The 10,886-nt window shown below is 44.1% G+C and overlaps 1 protein-coding gene across 1 annotated transcript in view; it reads left to right on the plus strand.

Moving 5' to 3' along the window:
• MUC21 (mucin 21, cell surface associated) overlaps window positions 1-10,886 on the plus strand; it is a 30,409-nt gene that overhangs the window by 18,675 nt on the left and 848 nt on the right. The window contains exon 6 of the mRNA XM_031935704.1: window positions 10,353-10,886. Coding sequence (XP_031791564.1) covers window positions 10,353-10,886 — 534 coding nt within the window. The remainder of the gene's footprint in view (window positions 1-10,352) is intronic.

Genomic DNA, 10,886 nt, shown 5'->3' on the forward strand with positions numbered 1-10,886 from the left:
GTATCTTTAGTAGAGACAGGATTTCCCCGTGTTGGCCAGGCTGGTCTCGAACTCCTGACCTCGTGATCCACCCGCCTCGGCCTCCCAAAGTGCTGGGATTACAGGTGTGAGCCACCCCACACGGCCCATAGTGTTTTTTTAGATAGTTCTCCAAAATTTAACTCTTTATAGGCTCCCTCTTTCTTTTTCTTTAAAAACTGAGGTGTAATTCTTACCAATAAAAAATGATAAGTATGCAAGGCAATAGATGTGTTAATTAACTTGATTTAATAATTTCACAATGTATACATATATCAAAACATCACGTTGTACACCGTAAGTATATGAAATATTTATTCACCAGCCCTGAAAGTGGGAAACACACAAACTGTGTTTCCTCTGCTCTCCTGTCACCACCAACACAAAACACTTCTGTGACCAAATTAAGGGGAAATTCTCCCCACCACTAAGCAAGCAATCAGCTCTGCAGCAGACACCAGCTCGGTGTCCTCCGATTCAGTGCTGGCCCTGCTTACCTGGAGATAGCATCAGATCCACAGATTGAGGGCTCAATCCCTCAAGACCAACCCCTCCTTCCCACAGGCTGCAAGTCCAGGCTTCTTGAACGTCTAACCAACTGGAACCAAGTTGGAGTTCTCATTACTCCTCTTTGGTTTCAATTAACTTGCAGGAGTGGCTCATTGAACTCAGGGAAACACTTACCTTTACTAGTTTGTTACAAAAGATATTACAAAGGATACAGGTGAAGAGGCGTGGAGGGAGAAGGAGCAGGTAGCTTCCATGCCCTTCCCAGCACCCCATCCTTCAGGAACCTCCATATGTTCTCTGAGCCCTGGCCTTTGGGGTTTTTACAGAGGCTTCATTATGTAGACACAATTGATTAAACCATGGCCACTGGCAATCAACTTCAGCTCCCTCTCCTCCCTGGAGGTTAAGAGTTAAGGGGTGGTGCCTTGGTCTTTCCAGTGAGTAGCCACCATCCTGAAGCCAACAGTCGACTCATTCGCATACAAAAAAATCACTTTGGAGTACCTAAGGATTTTAGGAGCTGCATGCCAGGAAATGGGTAGAAGTCCAAATATATGTTTCACAATATCACATCAACTTAATACAGTTGGGGGAAAAATTAAAAGTTAAATTATACTTAAAAATAAAAAGAACAGCTGGGCATGGTGGCTCATGCCTGTAATCCCAGAACTTTGGGAGGCTCAGGTGGGTGGATCATCTGAGGTCAGGAGTTCAAGACCAGCCTGGCCAACATGGGGAAACCCCATCTCTACTAAAAATACAAAAAATACAAAAATCAGCAGGGCGCGGTGGTATGCGCCTGTAATCCCAGCTACTCAGGAGGCTGAGGCAGGAGAATTGCTTGAACCCAGGAGGCAGAGGTTGCAGTGAGCCGAGATTGTGCTACTGCACTTCAGCCTGGATAGAAGAGCATGACTCCATCTCAAATAATAAAAAACAAAAGAACAATATTAATAGAAAAAAAATGCTGTTCACAGATGAAAAAATTTTGAAGTATAATTTACAAAAGTAGGCAAATATTATTTGTACAGCTTGATTAATTTTAAAATGTGTAAACACTTGTATAACCATTACCCAATTTAAAATATAGAATATTTCTACCATCTGAGTAGTTTCTTTTGTGGCCCCTCCCAGATAATACCCACTCCATCAAAGGTAAACACTATTCTAGCTTCTATTTTATGAACTTTAAAAAAAATTTTCATTTTAATTTTTGGATGGGGTCTCACCCTGTCACCCAGGCTGGAGTCTAGTGGTGCTATCTTGGCTCACTGCAGCCTCTACCTCCTGGGTTCTAGAGATCCTCTCGCCTTGGCCTCCCAGATACTAGGATTACAGACATGAGCCACTGTACCTGGCTTTATGAACTTCTATTTATTTTTACCTGACCTCATAGACATGCAACCTTCTTTGTTGATTAACACAATAAAACACTCCCTATTCCTGGCCGACTCTACTCCCAGGTACAGGATGTGAATTTACCTTGTCTCTTTTTTTTTTTTTTTGTAGAGATGGGAGTTTCACCATGTTGCCCAGGCTGGTCTCTGAAATGCCTGGGCTCAAGTGATCCACCCACCTCGACCTCTCAAAGTGCTGGGATTACAGGCATGAGCCACCATTCCCAGACTTATCTTGTCTTGAAAGTTGAGCAGCATAGAACCCTACCAAGGTACAGGTATACTAATTAGGAAGGCTGTTTTCTCCAAGAAATAAATAAATGAGAGAAAGAGAGTCCTAAATATCATACACACACACACACAGGAAGACTTGATGAGAAAATAGACAATATTAAAAAGTGAAAATTTATGAGTTTTGACAATCATAAAGGTTTTAATGATAAGGAAGAAAAGGAGTTAACTACTAATATCCATATATTTTTCTCTTTTAGAAAGATCTTTCTTTACTCCTGACAAATAGAGGCATTTATAACCTCCATGACCACAACCTTGGCTTTGGTCTATACCTGGACTCAGTCCTGGGCTCTAGGACATTCCACAGCCTGTGAAATGCAGTCATTCATGGAGGGGGACTTGAGATGGGACACACAGGAACACATGACTTTGGACAAGGAGTGGGCCATGAACTGAGCCACAGCTATGGAGATGTCTATGGAGTGAATCATGGTGGGCGTTATGGACTTGGAGGAGGCTACAGCAATAACCATGAAATGCATCACAGAGGTGGTCACCAAGGAAAAGGAAAGTATGGACATAGACTGGAAAACGGAAGGTGCTATGGAAAATAAAATCTCGGGGAAGAAGGGGGATCCTGGAGGAGAAGGTAATGACCATAGAATGGGTCAGGATGGGCTTCCTTGAGGTCTCCAAGGAATTGGCCATAGAGATGGTCATGATCAAGATCAAGAAAAGAACCAGAGAAAAGAGCACAGAGGGTCTGGCCAATGGAACAGCCAGAAAAATAGGGAGTGGTTCTGGAGGAGACTTGCAGCCTCATCAGATTTGAGTGTGAGCTCAGGTGAAAATATCCCCCCAAGCTTAACGATGGTTTCAACTCTTGTTGGGAGGAGGGGTCAGAATGATCAAGCTCAGAACAATTTCTCTTTGATCTCTCAACACACAAGTCAGAACTCTTTAGGTTTTGGCTTTCTATCGTTTCCTCAGGATGGAACCTGACCAGTAGGAGGAAGAATAAGATTATCACAGTTTATAACAATGGAGGGGGTAAAAGATGTCCCCTGAGAATTTGTAATTACATGACTTTCTTCATTTGGATTTGTAACTTCCAACTGTACAAACTGAGTAGCTCAGAAAACCCTCTTAGACTCACTCAGTGCCCCCCAGTTCTTCATCTTTGGGAAGAGTCTTCCTCCCTACTTCTTTGCCTCTTTCAAATGCTATATGATAAGTTAGAAGAAATTTACTGGGACAGTGCTACAAATTAAAATCTCAAAATACACCTGGCATCTATGTATTTATGTATTTGTGTTTGTCTTTTTTATTTTCCCTTTGTCTTTTATTATTGCACGCTTATTAAGTGCCAAACACTATGCTAGTGCCTGTAAATACATCACCATTTATGTCTCAAAACAATCCAATGACAACTTAAACTTCTGGCTATATAATGGACTACATGCTCTGACTGAAAATACACCGCAAAGCTAAGTTATGGACTTCAAAATCTCCTTGAAAGAGTCAGTGAATTGGCGTGAAAGTATGGAATGCTAAAATTACAGACTGAATAGGATCCAGGAGGTAAGGGAAGTACTGAAGCCAACTTTTGCCAAACCCAAAGAACTTAAGCTTCAGGTATTACAGCTTCAGTTGGATCAGCCCAAGGTCTGGGGTGGGGAGGAATCACATAAATCTGTAACTTTCAATGAGAAAGTAAACTAAAAATAAACCTGCCCCTCCTCTAAGGAAATGCAAGCAAAATTTCCTGTCTCTAAATTTGGTGCAGAGGAGGGTAGGGGGAGTATCCTTTGAGAAATAAATTGTAACCACAACAACCAACAATACCTTACTTACATGGTTTGTAGCCACAAATCATGCAGTCTAGGTAATTCAAAAGACCACAATCCTATATTTTAATTTAAAATAATCCTGAAATTATACAGCATATATATGTATCAAAACATTAAATTGTACCCCATAAGTATATACAGTAACAATATGTTAATAAAAATTTTTAATTAAAAATATAATAATAAAATAATCCTCAAATGGTAATGTCTCCATATGCTTGGAAAAAACATGCAAATTCTCTGTGAAAGATCATACCTTAATCTGTAATTCCAGAATTTGGGGAGGCCGAGGCAGTAGGATTGCCTGAGCCCCGGAGGTCGAGGCTGCAGTGAGCTACGCCAGTGCCACTGTAGCCTTGACCTCGACAGATAACATTCCAAGAAAATTAAATTTATAGTCATGATTCTCAAATCATAAGTGAAAACAGACACCATGAGTGAAAACCAGCAAGGAAGAAAACAAAACCAAAAAACTAGACAGCAGTAGCAGATCCTGAAGGACTTTAGGTATTGAAATTATTAAATGCAAAATATAAGGTAAGTAGGTTTAAACGTGTTTCATGGCTTTATTTTTAATTTTTTAAATTTTTACTGCTTGTGGTACCTAGTAGGTGTATATGTTTATGGGGTACATGAGATGTTTTGATTACAGTCATGCAGTGTGAAATCAGCACATCGTGGAGAATGGGGTAGCCAACCCCTCAAGCATTTATCCTTTGAGTTACAAAAAAATCCAATTACACTCTTTATGTTATTTTAATATATACAATTAAGTTATTATTGACTATAGTTACCCTGTTGTGCTATCAAAGAGTAGGTCTCTTTTCATTCTTTTTTCATTCGTTTTTTTAAATTAATTTGATTCATTTAATTAATTCATCCTTTAACCATCTGTACCTCCCCCAGTCCTCCCACTACCCTTCCCAGCCTCTGGTAACCATCCTTCTAGTCTCTAGGTCCATGAGCTCAATTGTTTTTTATTTTTAGATCCCACAAATAAATGAGAACATGCAATGTTTGTCTTTCTGTGTCAGGCTTATTTCACTTAACATAATGATCTCCATGGCCAGCCATGTTGTTGCAAATGACTGGATCTCATTCTTTCTTTATGGCTGAATGGTGCTCCACTATGTATACCTACCATGTTTTCTTTTCTTTTTTTTTTTCCCCCGAGACGGAGTCTTGCTCTATCACCCAGGTTGGAGTGCAGTGGCTCAATCTTGGCTCACTGCAAGCTCCATCTCCCAGGTTCAAGCAATTCTCCTGCCTCAGCCTCCTGAGTAGCTGGGATTACAGATTCCCGCCACCACGCCTGGCTAATTTTTGTATTTTTAGTGGAAATGGGGTTTCACCCTGCTGGCCAGGCTGGTCTCGAACTCCTGACATCATGATCTGACCGCTTCTGCCGCCCAAAGTGCTGGGATTACAGGCGTGAGCCATTGCGCCCGGCCTATACCACGCTTTCTTTATTCATTCATCCATTAATAGACACTTCCAAATCTCAGCTATTGCAATTAGTGCTGCAACAAACGTTGGAGTGTGGATATCTCTTTGATACACTGATTTCCTTTCTTTTGGGTGCCTACTCAGCAGTGGGGTTGCTGGATCATGTCACAGCTTTATGATTGTCTGCTAACACCCATTCTCCATCTTTAACAACAGAACTCTCAAATGTCAGCTAAGCATACGTCTACCCACCTAGAGACAGTCTTTCTCAGTTTCTCTTGCAGCTGAATGTAGCTGTGTGACTGTGTTCAGGATGAGGGTGTGTGAGCAGACAACAATAATCTTTCATGAAGTTAAAAAACAAGATGGAATTAAAATACTTGATGATATTAGGGTATGACTTGGGAGATGGGTAATACGAATTAAAATGTTCCGATATCAAGTAAAGATATTAATTACATTAGGCTCTGATAAGCATGTGTGCTACAATTTTCAGAGTAGCCTCTAAAACATGAAATTTGGACTTGAATCCAGGATCTCTGTTTCTAAATAATTCTGGAGGAAGAAAATTCTTAGAGTGTTATTGCCTTTTCAGCTGCAGAATACTGGCACTTCCGAAGGATTGCTGGGAGTCCAAGACCCAACCTGTCACTGAGCATTCCTGCATACATGAGCCTGTGGAATTTCCCATCACAGCCACTAGACAAGACTCACTTCTGAGTCTTTCCCAGCACATCGCTGACCCTTTCTGATTCTCCAACTCACTCATTCAGAGCTCCTTCATGTCTTCAGCCACCTCCTGTTTGCCAGCTTCCTTCTAACAGAACTTGCATGTCAGGAAAGCTTGTTCGCCTACAAATAAACTATCTGAGAGACTCTGTCTTCCGGGAAGTTTCTCGTCATTGATGGGGGAAATGCAGACAACTCACTTTGGTCATTGCTATAGTTTGGATACGGTTGTTAGACTCTGCCAAGTCTCATTTTGAAATTTGATCCCCAATGTTGAAGGTGGAGCCTGGTGGGAGGAGTTTGGGTGGTTGAAACAGATCCCTCATGAACAGCTCGGTGCCATTCTCAAAGCAGTGAGTTCTCATTCTTAATTCCCACAAGAACTGGTTGTTGAAAAGATCCTGTCACCTCCTCCATTCCTTCTCTCCAGCTTCCTCTCTCTTGCTATATGATCTGTGCAAACCAGCTCCCCTTCTCCTTCAGCCATGAGTGGAAGTTTTTTGAAACCCTCACCAGCGCAGATGTTGGTGCCATGCTTCTCGTACAGCCTACAGAACCGTGAGCCAAATAAGCCTCTTTTCTCTATGTCACCCAAAGTCAGGGATTCCTTTATAGCAACACCAATGGACTAGGACAGGAAATACAGACTGCATATTGGACCCCCATCAGCCTGGTCACAGATGCCATCTCAGACCTCCCCAAACCCTCTGCTCATTTGGGTCTCTTCAGTCACGTTCATTTAGCTGTTTCCTCTCTGCTGGCCGTATCCAAGTGTCCAGACCAAATTCAAGGCTTCTCCAGGACTTGGACCGTTGATCTCCCTTTTCCCATCAGACTTGTGTCCTGATATGTCACTGTGTCTCTCCCTGCGGGGTGTACTCTCCTGAGAGATGCTTCCTTGGAACTGAAGCAGAGGCACATCAGAAGGATCTCAGGGTGGAAAGGCTCCTATAGAGCCCTCTGAAAACAAAAACAAAACAGAGGGGAGCTCCTATGGTTGACGGTCAGCAGGAGACCCTACCCTCCTTCTCCTGCTATGAGTCTGACAGGGGACATATTCAGTACTCTCCCACACCCTCAGTTCCCATGCCGCAGAGACCCCAAACATGTTTTCATTATCTCTCTTCATTATGTCTTCTAGATCTCTCTTCCCCTGTTGCTTCAATGTGCATTGTTGAGTGCCTACTGCATACTCAGCAACATTCCATTTGTCTTCTGCCCATGACCCAGCAGCCCAGATTCCTAGTTACTGGTCTCTTTTGGGTCCCCTATTACTGTCTGCTGTAGAGATGTGAGGTCCTACCCTCTTGGCTCAGCTCATTAGGGCTTCTTTCATGCTAAAGCAGGCCTACAGGACTTCCTGACCAGAAAACAAATTCTTGAGCTGGAACAGGTTTCTAACCCGATCCCTGCTTCAAAGGGTGGGTCCCTTCCACTCTGACAACCATGATCTCCTTATCCCATTCTACTTCCTGCTGCAACCCAGCCCAGCACCCTGCCTAATGTGACCGTGTCATTCTCCTTTCTCACCTTCCTCTTGACCCCCGCTCTATTCCTTCCCAGGCTTGGTATCGTTCTGTCACCTGCCTGCAGTTGACAGACTGTCAGGTCAACTGCCCCACCCCTCCCCAGACCGTATGAAGCTATAAAGGCCCCTGCAGCTCTTTCACAACAGAGAAAGAGGCAACTACATTGCCTGGAAGAAGCCTAAGGAAGTCAGGCATCCAGCTGCCCACCCCTGAGCCCAAGATCCTTCCCAGGAACACAAACGTAGGAGACATATGCTCCTGGAAGCACCAGCCTTTATCTCTTCACCTTCAAGTCCCTTTCTCAAGAATCCTCTGTTCTTTGCCCTCTAAAGTCTTGGCACATCTAGGACCCAGGCATCTTGCTTTCCAGCCACAAAGAGACAGATGAAGATGCAGAAAGGAAATGTTCTCCTTACGTTTTGTCTACTATTGCTTTTAGAAGCCGGTGAGTGATTTTATTTAAAAGCGGGTGGTCTGAGAACCTTTGAGGAGTTGGGAGAGACGTGACCACTACTGGGGCTAGCTCTGCTTCTCTTCCATAGAATGAGGATCATCATTTTACTCTAATCACTTCGGCCTAACAATGTATGTCACGCAGGAGGCAGTCAGACACAGTGGTTAAAATTGGTCTCTGGTCTCACGTTGCCTACGTCTGAATTATGGCTCCATCTATTAACTGTGTACTTTAGGTCAGTTGCTTCTCTGTGCCTCAATTTCTGCATCTCTAAAATGGTAAGAACCTATGTGATATGGTTGAGGGTTTAAATATTAATAACAAGAAGAGTTGGCTGCTTTTAAAATATCACTCTTCTGGTGGGGCACGGTGGCTCATGCCTTTAATCCCAGCACTTTGGGAGGGTGAGGCAGGCAGGTCATTGAGGTCAGAAGTTCAAGGACAGCCTGGCCAACATGGTGAAACCCTGTCTCTACTAAAAATACAAAAATTAGCTGAGCATGTTTGCTCACCCCTGTAGTCCTAGCTACTCAGGAGGCTGAGGCAGGAAAATCTCTTGAACCCAGGAGACGGAGGTTGCGTGAGCTCAGATGGTGCCACTGCACTCCAGCCTGGGCGACAGAGTGAGACTCTGTCTCAAAAAAATAAAATAATAAAACAAGGCCAGGCCTGGTGGCTCATGCCCGTAATCCCAGCACTTTGGGAGGCCAAGGTGGATGGACGTCTTGAGGCCAGGAGTTTGAGACCAGACTGGCCAACATGGTGAAACCTCACCTCTACTAAAAGTATGAAAGTTAGCCTGGTGGGGTGGCTTATGCCTACAATCCCAGCTACTCAGGAGGCTGAGGCAGGAGAATCGCTTGAACGTGGGAGGCGGATGTTGCAGTGAGCCGAGATCTGCACTCCAGCCTGGGCGGCAGACGGAGACTCCATCTCAAAAACAAATAAATAAATAAACAATAACATAAAATAAAATATCACTCTTCCATATTCTACAAACTCAATTTCTCTCCTACCCCTACACCTAATTCCATGTCAGCCTCCCACGTACAGGCTGGGGAGGTCGAATGTCTTCATCCTTCAGGGAAATAAAGGGCAATAATTTGACATAACCTTAACTCCAGCCAAGCCTCCAAGAAGTTAAAAACCTTCCCTCTATCTTTATACATTGGTTTACAGCCCTTAATCCTGAGAGCTCTTATGTGTTTGAGCTACATATAACTCGTTCTTCTCTGGCCTTGGCCATAGTGATCAAGGGTCCCGGAACATGAATGCATATAGTCACCTGGCTTCTTGATGAAGATGCAGGCTCCTGGAGCCCATCTCAAACTCTAATTCATTTAGTCTAAAATGATTTGCTTAAGAATATTTTCAACATGCTCCCTTAAGTAATTCTGATATAAGTGTTTTCTGAATATTATTCTGAGAAATATTTTCCAAGCAGGAAGCAATACTACTTAAGAAAAAAATTGATCAATATATACTAGTTTCACCTAGTCCTATAATTCTTTTATAATCCTTTTAATCTGTATTGTATCTTGGATAGCAGAATGTGGAATAAGCTTACCTACCACTAAAACTAGATGATGGAACTCTGGTGTTGGGGGTGGGTGGATGACTTAGCTTAGTCTCCACAAGTGCGGATTCAGTAGCCTGGGTTCAGTTCCCTGTTCCACCACTCGCTAGCTGTGTAAACTTGGGCCAGTGTCAACATTTTTGGGTTTTTTTTGAGCTGGAGTTTTGTTCTTGTCGCCCAGGCTGGAGTGCAATGGCTCGATCTCAGCTCACTGCAATCTCTGCCTCCCGGGTTCAGGTGATTCTCCTGCCTCAGCCTCCCAAGTAGCTGGGATTAATGCCTGGCTAATTTTGTATTTTTAGTAGAGACGGGGTTTCTCCATGTTGGTCAGGCTGGTCTCAAACTCCTGACCTCAGGTGATCCACCCACCTCGGCCTCCCAAAGCGTTTGGATTACAGGCATAAGCCACTGCACCCGGCCCAGTGTCAACATTTTTAAGCCTCAATTTCTTCATCTCAGCTGGTGATAATAATAGCATCTATGTTACAGGGCTGTAGTGAGCATTAAATAAAATTATTTACGTAATGAATTTAGCCAAGCAGTAAGCAGAAAGCATATATACACAATACATATTTGTCACGATATGATTTCTTCAGCAATAAATCCCAGTGGGACTAGCACCTCTGCCAACACTGAACCCACTGTGACCTCCAGTGGGGCCAGCACAGTCACCAACTCAGGGTCCAGTGTGACCTCCAGTGGGACCAGCACAGCCACCAACTCTGAGTCCAGCACAGCGTCCAGTGGGATCAGCACAGTCACGAACTCTGGGCCCAGTGTGACCTCCAGTGGGGCCAGCACAGCCACCAGCTCTGACTCCAGCACAACCTCCACTGGGGCCAGCACAGCCACCAACTCTGAGTCCAGCACACCCTCCAGTGGGGCCAGCACAGCCACCAGCTCTGAGTCCAGCACAACCTCCGGCGGGGCCAGCACAGCCACCAGCTCTGAGTCCAGCACACCCTCCAGTGGGGCCAGCACAGCCACCAGCTCTGACTCCAGCACAACCTCCACTGGGGCCAGCACAGCCACCAACTCTGAGTCCAGCACAACCTCCACTGGGGCCAGCACAGCCACCAGCTCTGACTCCAGCACACCCTCCAGTGGGGCCAGCACAGCCACCAACTCTGAGTCCAGCACAAC

This window comes from Piliocolobus tephrosceles, chromosome 5, assembly GCF_002776525.5.
Source record: "Piliocolobus tephrosceles isolate RC106 chromosome 5, ASM277652v3, whole genome shotgun sequence".
In the NCBI taxonomy this organism is placed as follows: Eukaryota; Metazoa; Chordata; class Mammalia; order Primates; family Cercopithecidae; genus Piliocolobus; species Piliocolobus tephrosceles.